Consider the following 21,315-nt stretch of genomic DNA (forward strand, 5'->3'; position numbering starts at 1 on the left):
TGCATAGCTACAGAAAGAGAGCAAAAGACAGACTGATAAATCACACTAGGAACAAGCCCCTCCTCCTCCTCCGACACCCCGACCCACCAACGTCCTTTCATCATTATAACTGTTGCTTGTAAAAATAACTGAGTGCATTTGGCCATTATGGCAATGACAAAAACGTCTGCACAGTCAGAGGCCTCAGAGGCCCGTCACTCTGCACATTTATAATCCAACTTCTGTGGACTGACTCGCTGTGTGAGGACATCAAAGTCATGTGACCGAGCCCGCTGCATTTAGCAAACCCAGTGTGACGATCACTACTGAAATTGATTTTGAATGCTCAATCAATGCCTAGGAGGCTATTAGCTCATGCCAGTGTTTAAGGAAATTGTTTAACTGTTTTTGATGCCTGCTGTATTCGTGTGTTGTTTAATGTAGCATGTAACATGTGAAATTATGTAATTTTTATTTATAGCGTCATGTTAAGCAACCTGAGAGATCAATGAGGTAGTGTTGCTATACTACACTCTAAGAAAAAAATACTGGCAGCTCATTACCCGGACTTAATCACATAGTTAAAAAAATTTATATTTTGTAATAATTAACAATATGCCCATAGTAAAAAAAAAGAAAAAAACATTTTCTATTATTTAATAGTGTATATATAGTAAAAAAAACAAAAACATTTTCTATTATTTAATAGTGTATATATAGTAAAAAAAACAAAAACATTTTTTATTATTTAATGGTGTACCTATAAAACACTTTTTTATTTAATGGTGTACCTAAAGTAAACAAAAAAGATACATTTTCTATTATTTAATGGTATATTTATAGTAAAAAGCAAAACATTTTAAATTATTTAATTGTGTATCTACAAAAAAGGTAAATTTTCTATTACTTAATGGTGTATTTATAGTAAAAAAAACAAAACATTTTATAGTATTTAATGGTGTACCTACAGTATAAAAACTGCAAATGTTAAACAAATCTGTAACATAACCATCATAAAATGTACTGGCAGCTCATTACCCGGACTTTGGAAAGTTACCTAGACTAAAAAAAGAAGAAAAAACATTTTTTTTCAATACTCCCTAAAGCTTGGCCTGACATAGCGTTTCTTTGGATGGATCTAAATTTCCGTAGGATTATGTTATCAGATCACGTCACTTTTAATTTGATTAATATTCACTCGTTTGTCTCATCACAAGCTTCCCATCATGTTGTTTCCATGTTCTGAAGCCCTGTGTGTGTGTCCTCTTATTGCTACCCTCCATACTACGTGTTTGCATGTTTGGTATGAGTGTATGTCTGCAAGGAAGGACATGACCTGGACTGTATGCTTTTGTGTGTATCAAGACATGTCTGCATCCTTATGTGTGTGTGTGTGTGTCTCAGTCTGTCCCTGCTTTGCACTCATTAGTGTCCTATAATGAGAGGCTAACCTAGAGGATGTGTTTGTGTTTGTGTGCATGTGCGTGTGCATGTGCGCGTGGAAAAGAGCTCTGGATTGTGTAAACAATCATCCACCCATACATTAGTCAATGTATCTCTTCCGAGGAAGCCTGCTTGTTTTCAAATCACTGTCAAAAGGACAAATCAATGTGTGTGAAAAAACACTTCTCCCATGTAGATTTGGATCAGTGTTGTTCCAAGATACTGATGCAATAGCCATTACCTGATGCTCACATTCATTTTACAGTAATGTCTGTTGCACATTTGACACTGAAAGGTCATAATGGACACAACTCCAATTATTTGCCTCTTGATGACTCAAATTTGTTTAAGACTGGCCACATTCGGAAATAGCGTTCTTTATTGTACCGGATTTAATTACTGGAAGCCAAATCTAGTTTGACTGGTGGCCTGTCCGGTGTGTTTCTCCTGCTTTATGTCGAGTGGCTGGCAGAGGCTCCATGGAGGGTGGGGAGGACAATTATCCCTATGCAGTTATAGCCCAGTATGTGATTAACTTTAGACCAGCTTGATGTGAGAGGAGTGTAATCCTACCACATAGTGCCAGCAGTAAAGGGAGGCAAGGGGAGAATGACATAGCAAAAAGAAGCAATCAGAGAAACCTAAATGATGCTAGTATGATCACCTTCAACAAATACTGGAAAGGTGCCCTTGTACCTCACTCGTCTCGGAGGGGGTGATCAGTAAGTGACATTGTATGATGCATGTAAATATGTACAGTAGTCCCCTTTCCTTTGCAACTACTGAAATTACAGCTGAGGTTAATGAGAGTGTCATTAGATGTTTCACATATTTCACTGAATGATAGGGGTGGGGGAAAAAATGTATACAGCGGCAATATTGTATCAATACAAGGACGTCAAGTATCAAGCTTTTATTATATAAACTATTAACCTCTAAACAATCTGACGGGCCCGTTCGCTATTCTGTCTTTCAGATATTGTAACAGGCTCAGTCTTAAGGAATCGGTTTGCCCCAACCATGTCATGTTAGCTGGAAGAACGCTAAATAACGCTACAAAGTTACGCTAAATTTTGGCGAGGTAAAACTGGCATGGCCATCTTCAAGGGGTCCCTTGACCTCTCACCTCAAGATATGAAAACTGTATCTTACTAGATAAAACAAATGATTTAGATCAACATTGCAGTTGAAAAAAAGGTAATAAATCGCAATATATCTTATCGCAATACTCAGCTATATTGCAAAATGTTTAAAATCACAATAAGATGGTATCGTGACTTAAGTTTTGTGATAATATCGGATCGTGGGTCCTCTGGTGATTCCCACCCCCTAAAGGAAATGTTGGGAACCATTAAAGTCATTCTCTGGGCACCACGGATATCTGCACCAAATGTCATGGCAATCTATCCAACAGCATGTCTCGACCCAACAGTCAAGACATTTCACTAAAAACAAAAAATCTATAACGATGGCGTTAAGAGGGAAAGTCAGGGGATCACTAAAGTCAATAGGATTAATCCTCTGGGGACCATGAATGCCTGTAACGATTGTCATTGCAATCCATCAATCTGGACCAAAGCGGTGGACTGACCGACAGACCAGCGAAGCCATCCCTATAGCCATGCCGCTAACGTGGCTAAACATTAAAAATGTAAACGCACAACACTATGTTTACATGATGAAACTTATGTACGTATGTCCATTCAAAGCATGAATCTAAGTGTGTGATAAACAAGCCACAATACCTGAGAAAAGATCCATGCGAGTGCAAAGCACCCACAAAAAGACCTATCATTGGTACTGTCCCGAGAGGTCAGCAGGGTTAGCGGTGAACGGGAGGGAAAGGAGCAGCTGGTGACCAGGGTAAAGAGGGGGCTAAAGTGTGCCGGCCACTGGGTTGTCGGCATCTGGGCTATATATAGACTAGAAATGGCCTCGTGTGGAACTGTCTACACTACGGACAGCGCTGGGAGGCTGAGCTCTGCATCACGGGAACGCACTGTAGATACTGGACATAGTGATGACAGGGATAAAGAGAGACAGAGAGCAGGGTGGGAGGTGGGTGGTTGCTATGTATTACTATTTATAAAAAGGAGGATGTGTGGATGATATGAGAGACAATTTTTCTACAATGCATGTGTTTCAACTTACAGCCTTCGTATATATCCGTAGGGATGTGGACGGCGGTGGTGTTGTACGAGACGAGTCGTTTGAAGTCGGGGTCTATCTCAAAATCGTCTGGAAGATACCGGTTCTTCCTTCCCTTTCCGTCCATTGTCTCATTAAGCTGCACAAAAGGGGGAAAAAACAGCAGTTTCAGAGGGGTCGGTTTGTAAAAATACTGTATATGCAGATGTTTGTTACTGTGAATGACAAGGTGTCAATGTTGGTATTCACCGAAATGTCACTACTGACAGATAAAGATTGAGAAACTGAAAAAGTTTCAGGCAGTGAAACATAAACCCGGGCATTCGGAGAGGATGAGGGGAGACAGGGTTGTCAGTCAAATACAGAGTGACATCAGTGTGCTGTGGGTGCGTGGTTCGTTCCCATTGGGACAGTGGAGGGGAATTAGATGCTGATCCCTGTTTATGAGAGCAGACAGATGACGTCTGAGGCCAGGGGACGGCATTCGATGTCTCACGCATACTCATGCGTATTCAGTATGGGGCCCAAATACATGTTCAGGTCGTTGCATAAAAACACCCTGCTTATACATGCATGCCTTAGCAAAGTATGGATATAACATCAATAATACAGTGACTTCTTTTCACAGATTCTTAAAGGCTATCAATAAAATCTGCTATCAGGTTTTGTTGCCATGGTAATATTCTCTGGAGGGCTGGATATGGGTTGTTTGCTTGTGGTGTTTTGAGAATTTGCATCTCTAATTGCACTGAACAGAATATCAAAATATTTGGGATCAAGTTGTACTTACGTCATCTTTGGCATTGTAGTAAACGATTTTGTCGACCTGCAAAAGAGATTGAGAGAGAAACAGGAAAAAGATGAGCAATGAATCACAATACACATCTTTGAAAAGTAGCTTAATGCCAGGCTGGAAAAACAGCATCTTACAGCCCTCTCTGCTTGAAGGTTTTTACCACTGGACGTCTGAAATACTCTGCTCAGCCTGCTCAGCCTGCTGCCCCTACGACCCGGCTCCGGATAAACAAATATGCTCAAATCATAACATGGCAAACTGACCACAACCAGCATCGATGACAAGTGTGGTTGGGTGCTTTGTTGCACCTGTAACCACACCCAACAGTGATGTCATAGTGTACCGATGTACCCTGAAGTACACTTTTACATCACTGCAGCAAAATGAAAAGTGGTGGCCTAAAGGTTAGAGAAGCGAGCTTGTGACCGGGAGGTCGTCGTTTCAATCCCCGGAGGATAAATCTCACTCCTTCATTACCACACACTAAGGTGCCCTTAAGCACCTGCTGTGGCCAGCAGATAAGACTGGTACTTGGCAGCTTCCAGGTGTGAATGTGTGTAGCTGGGCAAATGTGATCAGGGTGTTCCTGCAAAAGAGAGTCTTCCTCTCATTTGAAAATTCCCTGAATAAATAAAGGTTTAAAAAGAACATAATTTTGAGCTGCTGTTAAATTGCTCTTTAAACCACAACTAAGTGTACAAGTCTCCAAATGGGTGTCAACATGTGTCCACCCTGATCAAAGATCAAATCTACCTATTCTCCCGTACTTAATTCCCCTTGTTAGGAATAAAGGAGACTACTGCTGCGTTCAAACTTACAAATTTCCGACCTCCTACTCTAAAAAGTACAATGGAACGCCACTCAAAGTCAGAGTTCATACTTGTTAACTCGGAACATCTACCCCGACTTCACAGTTGTCTGACGTCACAAAACAATGTAAGGACACACTGTAATGGTAAACCACCAACTAAAAAGCAACGTAAAGTATATTTGCCTGTATTTAATTAAAATAATACTATACTATCATATAGTAAAACTTGTTCTGCATGGAAATTGATGTAAAAATTTGTCACCAATGTTATTAGGTTAGGTAGTAGTAGTAGTAAACAATCTCTGAAAGGAATTAGTATTATATATTATATATATTATATTAGGGGAAATGTTAAAATGCCCCCAAAAATGTGCTGGCTGCACTGCTTAAAGGTCACATATTGTAAAAAGTGAGATTGTCATGTCTGTTATAGTATAAAGAAGGTTTAAGTGCTATATAAATACTGTGGAAGTATTGAAACGTTCAATATACAGAGAAATACCCACAGCCCGTGTTCAGAAATTGTGCTTTTGAAACAAGCCGTCAAGATTTCTGTCCATTTGTGATGTCATAAATATACAATATTTAGACCATCACACGGTTTTAAATGTAAATATTCTAAATGTGTCCCAGTTTATTTCTGGTTGCAGTGTATGTGAATGACATCAGCTGACAGGAAGTAAACATGGACCCAAACAGTTGCCTAGCAACGCAATTCCGTTGCAATTCCGTTGAAATGAGCTAAAACGGAGCGTGTCAGACAGAGGGTGAATACAGGCATATTCAGGCAGACAGTATGAGGAAAAAAAAAAAAAAAATTAACATCACAGCACGCAAACATGTTCTAGTAGAAACACAAAATACAAGTATGAACCTGACAATGAGCACGATATGGGACCTTTAAGAGTTCAAATGTGTTTACAAAGATAAATCAGTTTCTCACGGTCAACCATGGTTGACCGTGAGAAACTGATTTTCACACGGTCAACCATGGTTGTTTATGTTTCTGGAACGTTTGGAGGTCGGAAGTTTGAAATTTAAACTGGGAAACTTCCGACCTCCGAGGTTGTCTGGAACGTGGCATAAAGGTCCCACCAGAAGCCAATATTCAAGTTTACTCATTGCATTCGTGGAAAACAAACAAAACTGATGGACAGACTGACTGACTGTTGCTAAAGATACTCCTTTAAAACTGGCTGTAATTTAATCTCAAACAATAACATGAAGTAAGTTAAACTATCATACTTGTTTTTTGTTTGTTTTTGTCACATCTGCGGACTGTGGATATCATTTGAATCTTGCCATATTTCCTTGCAGGGCAGAAGTGTGGCGTTTGACACTGAGAATCAGTGAAGTAAGTGGTGTTGTTTTGCTCTCACACGGCTGGGCTTCTTGTCAGTGCACAGGCTAGCATGGGCGTTAACGAGCCAACCTGGCTGCTGACGTAAGGATGCCCCGGAGCCACAGAGCTGGTTCAATTTCCATTTTTGTTTATGTAGCGCCAAATCATAACAGAAGTGTATCTCAGGGCACTTTTCATATAGAGCAGGTCTAGACTGTACTCTGAGTATTGACTGACTCCCACCACCTGCCCAACACTTCCTGTCATTGCTCCTGTAACTTTTAGTTTAAACAGTTTGCAATTAGTGCACAAAACAAGCAGTTACACTGTGTAAACTGTGCCAAACGCTATAGCATCTGCTCTCATTTATGCATGTTTTCACCGTTAATGAGTTATGTCAGGAGACGTGCAAGTTAAACTATATGTGCAAAGAGTAGGTGTATAATATGCATATACACCAACAACAATATTCACACTGATAACAGGAGACTGTCCCATGATGTATTCTGGCAGGTCATGTTACAGCAGACAATGTGCACCTTTAAGAGGTGACAATAACACTACGGTCACACCACCGACGCACCCCTCAGGGGAGGCTACTGTGCGCAACAACACTTCATGTGCGAGAGATGGAGAAAGGCACGTAGGGAGAGGAAGGGTTGAGAAATAAATGGCATAAATGTGTGGCATGTTGTGGTGGGTGTGATGTGTACTGCCAAATCAGAGGGTGTGCGATCTGTATCTCGTCTGGATGAGAAGATGCTTGTTAACGTATTGCGATCCTGCCAGGTGTAACTGCAGTTCAGGTCTACATTTGTAGGAACCTAATGACTCATTCAATATGCCATCCACTCGCTGAAAACAGTTATGGTGCCTTTTCCGTCGTATTCACAGCGTCTGCAAACACTATTCTGTGTAAATGGAGTCGTAAAAGATGACCTTTTTTTCCCTTACGGGTTGTAAAGTATCACATTTAATGATCTGCAATGTTTACTTTTGAGAGTGCCACCTCCAAACCCACTCTTACATAAAAATGAGACCAAAAATCAGAATGCAACAGACAACAAGAGCTAATATAAAAAACAGAATTAAATACAATGTAATCAATTTGACCTGTTTAGAGAAGCTGGATACAGCTTGTATTTAAATGACAGGTGTAAATAGGGCCAAAGTCACTGTGTTACACTGAACAGACACACAGCAGTCACAGCTTTTAAGTGTTTAAAGTCAGCAGGGAGAAGTGCCCAGTAGTGTTGGCCCAGTTATCAAAGGTGACAGAGAACAGACGCATGCGCATAAACACTGCTCTACTTGGTATTTCAAATACTCCGAATTTACTATGATACAAATGAAAACAATATGTGTAAATGTTTGAGTAAGCCTACTTTGTTGTACATCAAACTGCGGTATCTTCAAGTATTGTTTTAGTTTTATATACAGTATTTCTAAGTGAAAAGGAAGCTGAAATGAATATTTTTAGCATGCATTATTGTGAATTTCTTTCAGATCTGTGTTCGAAATGTGTCAAAGTCATCCGACTGTATATAAGAACGACTCTAAATGGGACCATAATTTACTAAATGAACATCATGCTGTATTGAAGAAGACTTGAAACTATCGATTGAGACCATAAACTCATGTTTACAATGTTTACTGAGGTAATAAATCAAGTGAGAAGTAGGCTCATTTTCTCATAGACTTCTATACAATCAGACTTCTTTTTGTGACCAGAGGAGTCACCCCCTGCTGGCTGTTAGAAAGAATGCAAGTTTAGGGCACTTCAGCATTGGCTTCACTTTTCAGACCGGGAGGTTGCCGCCTTGGTTAAAGCCAAGGTGGCGTCAGTATTATTTATAATGTTTTTTTAGAGGCTTGTATTGCATATTGAATCTGTGGTTAAACATTACAGAAAATAGAAAATCCCACAGAGGATGCCCACATCCCGTGTTTACTGGAATATAATGGCTAGCATAAAATCAGGCAGCTTGTATGATTTTGTAAAAAAACATATGCACAGTGCACATACAAGGCCATCACATTCTCTTTCTGACATAACAACGACGATGATAGAGCTGTGCGGTGATGAGATTCTTTATCTGTCAACCGTAGAAGCGACAGACTCTGCAAAGCTCTTCAAAATAATACAAATCTCTGAAGCCACTACAGGCCTCAGTGCGTATTACTCAGTCACAACACTAACAGGTTCATACAGAGGACATGTCAGTATGAATTCACTACATTTGTGCAGAGCGCTGAGTAAAAACAACCTACTATGGGCATATCTATAGCAAAACTACACAGATACTGAGGTATTTAATTGCAGAAATCCCCAAAACATTAACCGAAATATTAATTAACGTTCGCTAGCCAAGCATCCGGGGCCAAAGGAATATCAAAGTCAGTGAGTAACATAGCAGATAAATAAACGAATAAATCCCCAGAGAGGATTCCCTCTTTTTCTCAGCATGCAAGAAGTTGAATCATGGGAACTTTTAATGGAAAAGAATCATTTAGGATTGGCAAACAACTCTGAAGAGTTTTTTTTTTAAGTTAATATGCTAAATGGCGAAGTTGAATTTCTTTGAAGTTCTTCCGCCACAGTATGTAAACATAATATAATTTGTCATTTGTTAAATGGCTGCCAAGCAAAGCAGGGGCAGGAAATTTGCAATTTGCATTTATTATGAAACGGCCGCAGCTAAAAACGCAGCACCACTCGCAGTGAATAAAGCTGCTTTGTAATTCTAGACTAGCTTTGTTGAATGGCGCATTCACTGGACCAGCAACTAGGCAAATTGAATGAGTAAAATAATAGTGTATTTGCTGTACATGTCCTTCTAATGTATTCTTAATACTATGATTAATGGACAGAGAGTGAGAGGTGTGTGTGTGCATGTGTGTTTGCTCCTTAGTTGTTTCTGCCTTTATTATGTAAAATAATGAAATTCAATCTTGTGTAAAGTCATTACAGCACTACTGTCATTGTAATGAGATTTGCCATCCAATTATTACAATCATATTGGATCATGAATAACATGCCCCGCTCCTCTTAAGGAGTTCACGGCACCACTTGATATGTGTTGTAACGCAGCCGGCGTTAATGAACATATCAGATCGCTCACCTCGCTGTCGTCCCTCCACGAGTGATCCATTTGAAGCTTTTCTGCTTCCGTTGCCAGCCTCTGAGAGAAGAGAGAGAGAGGGGGGGAGAGAAGAGGGATACAGTAGGTTAGACTAATTATTCTCGTAAAAGCTTAGAGTTTTTTGGCTTTAAGGCTACATTACTGTCAACATTGTGATAATAGCTTTGACCCCAAACTCACACTTTGTCCAAGGATGACAGTGTTTGCATTAGCTGATTTAGAGATTTGAAAAACCATGAGCGGGGGCAGCGAGGGAAATCTCTACACACCGGTGATCTTAACCTCTTCAAAAGGGTCCTTTGACCTCTGACCTCAAGATATGTGAATGAAAATGGGTCCTATCGCTACCCACGAGTCTCCCCTTTACAGACACGCCCACTTTATGCTAATTCCATGCAGTTTTGGGCAAAAAAAGCATGCAGTTTTATGCATGTAGTATAAATGTGTTATTTTCGCCTATTCTAAAAATGGTGTGTTTGAATATTTCTGCATACTGGAGTCCCTAAACAGTCTTAAATTACATAAATTGGGTACCACTGTAAAGCTGAGACTGTTGTGGATCCAATGAGCCCAATTGTATTCATGTGTGAAGATGTTAGTCCCCATAGTAGCCATTCATTGCATTGAGACAATTCTTTTGAAACATGCCCTCACTGTATAAAATGATCTGTGGCGACCTCTAGGATAATCACAGCCTCATGAAACTTTACAACCACATGAAACTTTACGACCACAAACTAAAGACCTAGAGCATTCAGAGGATGGATGGATTTCTATATTGACAATAAGGGGGTTTCTGAGCAGTTTCCAGTGCTCGCCATGCAATTGCCAAAAAATGCCATTCTTTCAGAAATCTCCAAATGTCAAAAGTTTTTGATACCAAATCACAGCATAGCCTTTTTCTATGGTGATCCTCAAGGTCTTGGTGTCTTAATGTGGTATTCTAGAGGGATTATTGATCATTTTTATCAATTCGAGTGGTAAAAAATGGTTAAATTTAGCACCAAATCTGTGTAACAAATGGTATCAACCCAAAAATTGCTGTGATAACTTAGGAGACATAATAGAGCATGGGAATGGCCATCATATACTTCTATCATGATGTTCCAAGCCTTAACACACTTTCACAATTTATTTTAATTCGTGAATTATTTTCTATTTCTGATTTATGACTAGAACAACTTGACAGTGTTGAACTGCATCTCAAAATAATCTTCAGGTTCCCAGCCTTCAGATGATGTACCACTTCTATGTGACATTTACTGTTGACCTGCTATCTCCCCCTGTGCCCCCCTAAAAAAGACAAAAATGGGTCTATAAAAAAGAGGGATGGGGGTGGAAAGAACAAATGCAGTTGAAAATATGGATGATTAAATATCAGTATATCAAATATAACCCTATGGCAGCTCAAAGAGGGTGCTGCTGATGCAGGAACAGTGTGTTCAAGGGAAAACACCTCATTTCCTCTCGACGGCAGGTATGAATTAGGACTAGCTGTGACACAATGCTGCGCTAAAATTAGGCACCCAGCTATTCCATTTTTTCCCCAGATCTGGTCCTAATGACTGGGTTAATGGGTTTATAATGGGCCCAGAGTTTAATCTGTACCTGGTCCAGAAATGCACTGTACTATTAATTTCCCCCGGGATATATCAATTCCTGCTCTTCCTGCTTATGTGTACGTGGCTCGATGGGTTTCAAGTCACGCAGAAGGAGCAGAGACTTGATGGGGGCAGAGCAGTAAATTAATTTATGAAATGAGAGGAGGAGGAGGAGGGGGTTGAAACAATGAATTATTCAATTAATTTTTGTGGTGAAATTAAACGAGACAGTAGCCAGAATCAGAGAAGCAGAGCAAAGCCTGATTGTGAGTCGCATACTGGGATATTAGTCGCAGTGTCCAGTCCATGCAGGCTGTTCTCATACACTGTTCGTAGCAATACCGACAAAAAGTAATGCACTGTAATTTGTGTGTATCCCACAAAATCAATTAGTGTGTAATTCACGTAATCGTGTATCAGGAAGTATAAAGAGTAGCGAACGCTGCGTAGGGAGGAGGTTGCGGTGGATGGGTGGGTCTAAAAATACCGGACTTTTGACCAGGAGACTAGTGTTTGTACCTCGTGTGAAACCAGAAGTCAACGTTGACGTATTTGTCAACGTTAAGTACTTACTTATGTACCTAAGTAATGCCACTTTCCAGAGTTATATTAAGCCAAACCACAATCTTTTCCTAAAGTATTTTTGTTGCCTAAACCTAACCAAGTTGATATTTTCCTAAACTTAACTAAGTAGTTTTGTTGCCTAAACCTAATTAAGTCGATCTATTCCTAAGCCTAACTACAGAGCCATCTTAAGGCATAGGCCATATAGGCGGTCGCCTAGCGCGCCACCTTCTGGGGGGCGCTGGACGCCCTCTAAAAATAAAAAAATATATAAAAATAATAATATATTTTTTAAATGCCAGTGGGCCCCCTTCTCATTTTCTGCATTGAGGTAACAAATGAACAAATAACTAAATAAAGAATTAAATACATTTTTCACCCCTGTAACTCTGTTTCTCACATTTTTTCATTCCATCACTTATTTGTTAATAAGTGTACATTGTAGGGAAACTGACTAAACTTTTAAGTCAACAATATCAGAGACCAATTGTTTATTTACATTATAATAAATAGTTATTTATGAAAATAAAAAACTCAAATTTTGTCTTAAAACCTGATGAAAAGTCTGATATGTGTTTCGGTTTATGGGGCTAGGGTTAGGGTTCCGAGACGGGGGGTCTCCAAATCCAAATTCCGCCTAGGGCACCAAAAGGGCTAGAGCCGGCCCTGCCTAACTAAGTAGTTTTGTTGCCTAATCCAAACCAAGTTGATCTCTTCTAATAAACTAAATAGTTTTGTTTTTTAAACCTAAGGGAGTTGTTTCCTGTGAAGACGGAAGTTTATTTTGAAAAGACCGTTTCCATGTAATGAGCGGAAATTGACACGTGTTGCTGGACATTTGTAGGAAAACGAACGAAAAAGGATGATTGACTTTTTCGTAAAATATCACACGAACAGGTGCATAAGAATACGTTGAAACATGACACCAACTGTGCATTTGTCTTTGTTTTCAATTTTGGAATCACACATCCAAAAGCACTACAAATCTTATACCACTTGGCTGATATCATTGTAGCCTTACAATAAGACAAAGTATACATAATTCATGTGATTAACTCATCAGAGAGACAACAGCCTGATGGAAGGAAAAAAACTATCAATCACCTAGATTGACTCCAAATATCTCGTCGTCCATAAAATAAACATTTCCACAGCAACAGTGCCAGCATTTTTTAGCCTCTCGTTCCTGCACTGCTCCTTCTTTTCTTTCTCAAAAGAAACCCCCCCTTTACTGCATAATCAATTGGCGCCGAGGCCACATTTTCATAATGAAAACTCCCTCCTGCAGATCTGGCTTCAGATCACTCGTTGTGCCCGTACACCACGCCGTCCCATAATGCATGCCGGGGGCTGACACTCTAGCGGTCTGAAACACGGTTACCTCGACAGCCTCTCAGTTGTGTCTCATTAGGGGGGAGATTTAGCAGCAGCTGTCAGAGAACGGAGGGACCTCGCGGCGAGCAAAGGAGCAAAGGTGAAATGGAGATTTGTGTGTGTCCGTGTGGATAAGGCAGGAAAGAAAAGCTTCACTGCATTTTAAATGCTTTGTTTGTGTGCATCAGTAAGAATGAATACGTCACTTAGGGAAAAAAAAATAATTGGGCATTTAAATGACATTTGTGGTTTACACCGTCCCAGTTGGTCATCTACCCTTCTATCGCCACTTTAGCTTTTAACTGCACATGTACAAACACAAAGCGTTTGCAGATTTTAGTTGCCAGTTGCCAACGGCTCCACAGTGGCATTGACTTGTCTGTTTCCAGTCAGATCATTATTGGTGCAAAGAAAGATTGGGGTGTGTCTCGATCAATCTAATAAACTACAAACCTGATGCTGTGGTCACAAACCCATCGATGGTGATTTACTCTGGAAGCGCTCCTACTATATTCAAGCTCAAACATCATCACATAGACGAAAGGCAAAAGAGGCCAATAGGTTTTCTGTGTATTTCTAAAGTCCAAACAACAACAGGTGTTCTACACCGGGCTCATCTCAGGTCTGCTTTTCCGTCATCTCACATGTTTCTAAGGGAACAGATACACTTTATTTTTAATAAATATTGCCTTCCTCACTGACCCCTTAGCTGTGGCTAAAAGTGTATTTTACAGTATGTTTTTCAAGTCTATTTCCTCAGACTTACACAAATAACTACACTGACTTTGTATGGGCTTGCAAAATGCTTCATAAAAACATCATTCAGGAACTAAGCGGAATCTAATGTTTATCATTAACTTAATGTAAATATATAAGTTAACTTAAAATGTCTAGTTTTCATTTTTAGACAACTACAGAACTTTACACAAGAGTTCCTATGACTTTAAGTCTTTTGACTTGAAATGATAAGTTGAATGAATGTACTGCAGAATGTTCACTCAACTCATTAAATTAAGTTTCCAAAGACACTTAATCAGCATACTATATGGTATATTAGACTTCCCAGCATGCATTGTTTGAGCAGTCACACTTAGACACACACACACACACACACACAGACACATTGTGCATCAACTATTGTTCTATTCGGTTTACTTTGTTATTTAACTTAAAGGGCCAGTGTGTAGCATTTAGGAGGATGAGAAATGGAATATAATATTAATAAGTATATGTTTTCTTTAATGTCTAATCACCTGAAAATGAGAATTGTTGTGTTTTCGTTAGCTTAGAATGAACCGTTTATATCTACATACAGAGCGGGTCCTCTTCAGGGAGTCCGCCATGTTGGTTGCAATCTGCAACCTGTCCACTAGATGCTGCGAAATCCTACACACTGCACCTTTAAAGTAATTAATTCGCAGGTGGACCATCATAAGCGACCTGCTGACCCTGTCTTTGACTCCTCTTAGCCGACAGTTACAGCCGTCAGGACAGATTTCCGGCAGCTGTACACGCGCACACACACCTGCCCACACACACACACACACCACAGAGGAACAGGCATTCATTAATGAGGATCTCCACAGCAGACCAAAAGGCCAAAGAGTTAAAGGTCAGCAGCTGTTGCCTTTTCTTCCCCTTATTTACTCTTTCATGTTAAAGTCACAGTCTCACAGCATGGTCTTACTGCCACACCTTTAAGTGGTGTCGGATTTACATAGTTTCTCAAGTTTTACACTTGGAAATGCCACGTGAACACATGTCAGATCATAAGTCAGAGATACTGGGATGCAACACAAATCCACAAAGTTGTAATGTATTCCAAACTCAGAAAAAAAAACACTCCCTATCAACAGAAAGTGCTGTAAGTAATGAGAATAAATAAGCACGACGAAAATATGGACTTGCTAATGAGCTGGCATAAAGTGTATAATATCAGTAAGCTGCTATAGGATGACTAAGGAGAGCACATTGCAGAGTTACAGAACAGATAATGAAGATGATGTATGCCTGGTTTAATGCTGGCTTGATGCCTGAGATTAAAGAGTCAGCCTGTGGTTTTAGTTCCTGTGTGGAGAACACATCTCACTCTGGTGCCATCTATTTGTTTTAAGTTGCCTCATTGCCAAATGAACCTAAACTCATATTCAGTTACAGGTACCCCAATGACTACACATGGTAACTGTCCATGCACTATAAATATTAAGTGTTAATAAGAGGTAGATTGAAACAACACAGAAAACGGGGCTGTATTACAAACAATGAGCAAGTGGGAAAAAAAATGTTTAACAAGCTTTATAGCAGATGAACCATAAATCCACTGTATGCACATGCAAAGAATGCCTGCATTTGTCTTCTGTTTGGAGAAAATGAATCACGTCCGCCGTAATTCCTTAAATCTCCTACTGACGTCACTACATGGAGATCCAAATTGAGTGATTTATGCGACAACAAATTTAATTTCTGAGGAGCTTTTCACATTAAATGTGTAAATAAACCGAAAGGAAATATAAACTACATAATTGTATACATAAAATTGAGCCAAAAATGACTTGTAATTCACATATAAGTAGTTGTTTTAAATTGAAGTGACAGATGTTTGTGTTACAGCCTATGCATGAGACTGAAATATACATATACACTTAATTCTTTAATATTATTTAATTTAATTAATTTTATTATGGGGAGGGAATAAAGAAGGGTTTTAATGTAATTATTATTAATTTACTTATTTATTTATTTATTATTATTATTAATTATTTTTATTTGCTTTTTTTTTTAATCATTATTTTAATTATTGTTTTTATTGTACTTGTCTACCTGGTTTAAGTATGTCTTGCATGCCCTGTTTTATAATGTATGCAAAACCACTATAAGTAAAATGTTCAAAAAAGAAAAAACTTTGGCAAACAAAGTATGATCCGTGTGTGTATTTGTTTATAAATCAAGCTTTAACATCAATCCAGTGGAGACAAAGAAGTACCCTGATCTCTCTTACTCTGTTCTAAGCACGAGCAGCTGTTCTTGAACACAGCCTTTTGGATTTACGGCATAATGTAACATTTCTCACCGTGTTGTCCTCTCTACCTTTGTTAGACGATGATAGTGGGAGTGCATTGCTTTCCAGGGATCAATCACAGCTCTCACTCAGGTTATAATGGGGGGACAGATTTGTCTAATTGAGTTGTAATGTCTAAATGCACAAGGAGCGTTTGAAGGGATGGAGAGAGGGATGGGGAGGAGGGGGGAAGCAAATGAGATGTAAGATCGACTCGCTTTCTATTATGTACAATACACAAATCACCCTCAGCTGTCCAAAAGCATCCTTTATGTCTGCGATCTGGCTAATTGATTTAAAACGCTGGGCTTCTGCGACGCCTCTAATTTTCCGCATCTTGTAAGCAACACACAGAGATGCGCTGTTGTAAACACTCACGCTTGCTTTTTTCTGACACACATTCCTGGCAGTCTGATTAGAGCATCGAGTCCTGCCAGGACACACACACACACACACACGAACGCAACAGACAAACACACACACCTGCCATCTCACTGATGTGCAGGGAGGCACGGCAGAGCTGAGGAAACATGAGCATCTGCTGTTGTGACTGGCAGCACTTTAGTCAGATCTATCCTGCTCAGCCTGTAGGGAGCCAGGAGGAGAGTGGTGAGAAAGAAAACGGGGAGAGAGAAAGAGAGAGATGGAGCGATACATTTGCACTTACACACACACACACACACACACTCAGGCAGACTGGCACAAGAAAGAAAACAACTGCACAGTACAGTAAGTGCATGCAAGTTGACGACTTAACCCTGTACGACAACCCTGGTCTTTTAGACAGGAAATAGCCCTCGCCAACTTCGCAGGAAGTGACTTGTTAGAGACTGGCGCTAGTCTCGCTACCCACTGCTGGTTTGACAGCTCGTCTCTCCTCCAGCAAACTCTTCCAGCCGAGCGCGCTATCTGTGTGCCAGCTGGCTGCAAACAACTCCCAATTACAGCTGCACTCGGCTGCAATGTTGACATGGCGGTTCTGCACACACACACACACACACACACACACACACACACCTATACCCGACGACACAGATTTACTGTGTCACCGTGTCTTGAAGTACATCAGAAGATTGTTTGATGCTGCCTCTCCTTTAGCTCCCACTTTAACTGCGAGACAGTGTTTTGCCAACAGTGTTTCGAGTGGATTTATTGTCAGTAATCATTTTCACACTTTCAGTTTTCAGCTCATCACACTGAGCTGTTGTTGATACATGACGCCGCCAAGAAAAAGACAAAAAAAAAGATTTCTGAATTCTAAAAGACAAAAAAAAAGTAAACAAAACAATGTCAACTATCATTTTGGGCGTCGCATGATGTATTGTGTTGCACAGCTGCTGCTGTCTATGCCTGAATGGGACTGACTGGCAGAGAGTGAGAGAGAGAGAGAGAGAGAGCAATAATGAGCAAGACACATCAAATGTACACTCCCTCTCTCTGAATGCAAATACCGTACGTCTGATACGTTTCATGTAGGGAAACAGGGATGACAAACAAAAAAAGCTGGAGCCGCTGAGAGTGTGACAGCTGGGCTGACAAAAGCAGCCAGATACACACTATACACACACACACATACAGTACACACACTCCAGGAAGTGGTGAATAATGAGTCACCGGTGGCCAAAATCAGACACAAGCACACTACATCTCTATCTCCCTGATTCAACAATTTTTCTTCCACATTATAGATATCAACTATTAATAGTTTTTTTTTGAGACAGGGACAGATATATGTTTGCACAACATTGCATCACACCAAACGTTTTAGTGAGCTGGTCAAATTTTGCAATGTGCTTTGCAAAAAATGTTCTCCAAATCATCTGTTTTTAGCGTCTGTGCGCCGTCGTCCCTGCCTGTTAACTGTGTATACATTGTTGGCTAAGGTTGCCATTTTTTAAATATGTTTCATACTCGTGATGGCGTGCAAATATAGAGCAGGAAAGCAGCCACTTTGGCTCAAAGCACGATGACCTGAGCTTTACAGCAGAAAGAGGAGCTGTGATCACACAGTACATAGAGGAGTCAGCCGTTTTGGCAGCCATAGCAGCAACAGATTCATTTAAATGTGATGGCACAACTCCTAGCATGACAGCATTTATGATTAAAAAAGTACTATTTGAAGAAATTAAGACAACATGAATAAATCTATATACTTACAGTACACTACATAAATGAATTGTGCAAATATTTATGCTAAAGAAATCCTGTAATTCAACTCCGGCAGTCATGATGTGTGAATTATACATAACATACAAGTATAAAAAGTATATAGGTAACGTTATACGTATGAATACCAATGAATAATGTGTATAATTTATATAGTACTATTTAAAATGTTAGCGATTTGGCTAAATAACGGAGGTGACAGCTAACGTCAACAGAGGTTCCATTGAGTTACATCATGATATGTTCAAGCTCTATTCTGCAAAATGAGTATGAGTATAATGCCGCGATTGACCAATCAGCATCGAATATTCAACAAAGCAGTGCAATAAAATGCTAAAAAGAAATATATATATATAACAGAAATGGAAGAGAATACATAAAATAACATATAATGTAATAATCTAGCAATACAGTATTATTAAATAGTGATTTAAGAATATAATCCAATTTATAATAAATGTATGGCACATATATTTGAATTTTTTTTTTTAAATAATAACCAATTTCTTTCTTTCTTTAATTCTGTGTGTTCCATAAATACTTTCCCACTCCCAAAATTGATTATGAGCTCCAACAGTAACATAGTGCCTTTCAGTCTCCCCCTTCACTTTGCAATATGACTGTGACTGAAGGAGGTAATACTTCAACGTCTCGAGACTACTCCCGATATTAATCATACAGAGCCAGTTACTCTGAGAGGCCCACTGGGATGCCATCAGTGTAAATCACCTGGCAATAATAACCCCCTGGCATGTGACATGAGTAGAGAATTTACGTTGTTTATTCAGCAATTTTGAGATGATAAATTTCACCCGCATATTCTCGGAAACGACGTCGTCGTGTAAAGTGACTGATCGCATTAATGGTCTCTCTTCAGAACGCCCGTCGGAAATAAGTCATTATAGCATATGATCTTTGAGCACAAGTGGATATGCACTCATGGGGAAATGTACAGGGGGAAGCTGTTTTCACTTTATCGTACGACTTAATAAAATAACGTGTGAGTGAGGAGCTTCATGAGCGTGTGTGTGTGTGTGTGTGACTGTATGCCTACACTGTGATTAGGGCTTTAACAGCAGTGTCTAATGACTCACAGCATGTCATCCAGTGTTGGTTTAATAACGCACTTCCAGACACTGGAGATCACTGACTCCTCTGTAATTACGCACCACTACATAACACAACACTTAAACGAGCTCTATTCAAAAGCTCGAGCTAGTGCTTTCATCCTTTTTAGACAATTTAATGAACGTGAATGAGAGGCAATTTTGTGTTTAATGCATGCATATGGTGGTGAATAAGGGTACTTGAATGAAAGTTTTCTCGTTTTGTGTCGAGTGTAAAAGAGAGGGTGACAGAGAGAGAGAGAGAGAGAGAGAGAGAGAGAATGAGAAGTGATTCATTTTAGAAGTGAGGAATCTGTTTATGATGCCCACGTTGCCTAGCGACCAGGGTGTCATGGTAACCTGCCGCATCCGTGGTCCATGCACTGTGGAGAGCGAAAGCTCCCATGCGATGGCAACACAAGAGACCCCGGAACATTTTGTTTCATTATCCTCCCATTGTAGCGCAGGCCATCTTTCTCCTCGGCAATTAAGACTCGACTCGAACCTTCCTCTCTGTGCCGATGCCAACGGCCCACTCACAATTAGGAGAAGTTGGTTTTCCTATCGACGGAGGCCCACGCTGCGGGTGCAAGAAGCCAAGGTTGGAAAACAACTGTTGTTTTTTGTTTCCAAAATGGCCACCAATTGTGGCTCGAGACTCTGGTGGGCAGCCAAAGCCTGCCTTTGGATCTGCTGCCAAAGTGCTAATGCAATCCCCAGCCCTGAAATAACCCTCACCAATCAATATTCAAATAGCACAGCCCCTCCGCTGTCTGTTCTATAGGCCTACATTGTCTGTTACCCTTATGCTCTCCCTTTCTCTCTTGGGTGGCCACTTTCTTTGTGTTTTTTCTTTTACTTCGCTCAAGAAAAACCATTTCTCGAAAACAAAGAACCCTCGCTCTCTTTTATTCTCCTTCTCTCTTTGATTTTAATCACGACATCTTTCTCTGCAGGTCAGTCCGCTCTCCTCTGTGCAGGCAGGCTGTCTGGGGGAGGTCTTGGCAGGACGCCACGTCCCCCTAAGCAGGTGCTTTTGTCAACAAGCATCCCTCAAGGTGGCTACAAAGCATCAGAGGGAGTTCCTTGAAGGCACTCGCGCAGAATAACCTTCCCCTTGTCTCGACAAGTCAGTCCTCTCTCTTCAGTTTGAGGCTATCTTGAGATCAGCCATCGGCTAGTGGAATCCTCCTTGGCTTTTTAATGTCAAAAGCAAAGACTGTAATGATTTTACGTTTACAAGGACAGACAAAAGGAGCTGTGCTGCTACAACTACTTTCACAGTCGTTTCATATTGAAACAAGTGCAGTAACATTTCAGATGTGAAGCAAATTAATCACTAGTCAGTCTTAGAACGACATGTATCAAGATTAGAATTGAAAGGAAACAGCAGGAAGCAATAAAGCTGGTTACTCACACCTGCAGCTCTTCATCTAACAGCTCACTGCTCCATCTTTTTCTTTTACTACTTTGCAAATATAAAAAAAAGGAGCTGCTGATGAAAAAAATGCAGAGAATGACTGTTGTCTTGCTTTGTAGATGCATTTTTGATGACCGCTCACAATCAACACTAACCGTAGTGACAAACACGTGTTGTGTTTCCTCTGTGTAAGGCCTCAACCAAAGAAATTCTTAGTCGACTAACACAAACTACACTTTGACGACTACTCTATAAGTTGATTTCAGTGACAGACCTGTGAAACTGAGTTTCTCCACATAGAATCACACAAAAGCACCACTTTAAATCTTGAATTTTACAGAGATGTCCTCTTGGAAATGAGTCA

At 40.0% G+C, this 21,315-nt stretch overlaps 1 protein-coding gene across 2 annotated transcripts in view; it reads right to left on the reverse strand.

The window, feature by feature from the left end:
• Positions 1-21,315, reverse strand: part of cacna2d1a (calcium channel, voltage-dependent, alpha 2/delta subunit 1a) — a 104,615-nt gene that overhangs the window by 52,446 nt on the left and 30,854 nt on the right. For both annotated transcript variants that reach the window (XM_037760115.1, XM_037760114.1), the window contains exons 4-6: positions 9,642-9,701; positions 4,361-4,396; positions 3,574-3,709 (exon numbers count right to left, since the gene is read on the reverse strand). In XM_037760115.1, coding sequence (XP_037616043.1) covers positions 3,574-3,709; positions 4,361-4,396; positions 9,642-9,701 — 232 coding nt within the window. The remainder of the gene's footprint in view (positions 1-3,573; positions 3,710-4,360; positions 4,397-9,641; positions 9,702-21,315) is intronic.

This window comes from Sebastes umbrosus, chromosome 23, assembly GCF_015220745.1.
Source record: "Sebastes umbrosus isolate fSebUmb1 chromosome 23, fSebUmb1.pri, whole genome shotgun sequence".
Taxonomy (NCBI): Eukaryota; Metazoa; Chordata; class Actinopteri; order Perciformes; family Sebastidae; genus Sebastes; species Sebastes umbrosus.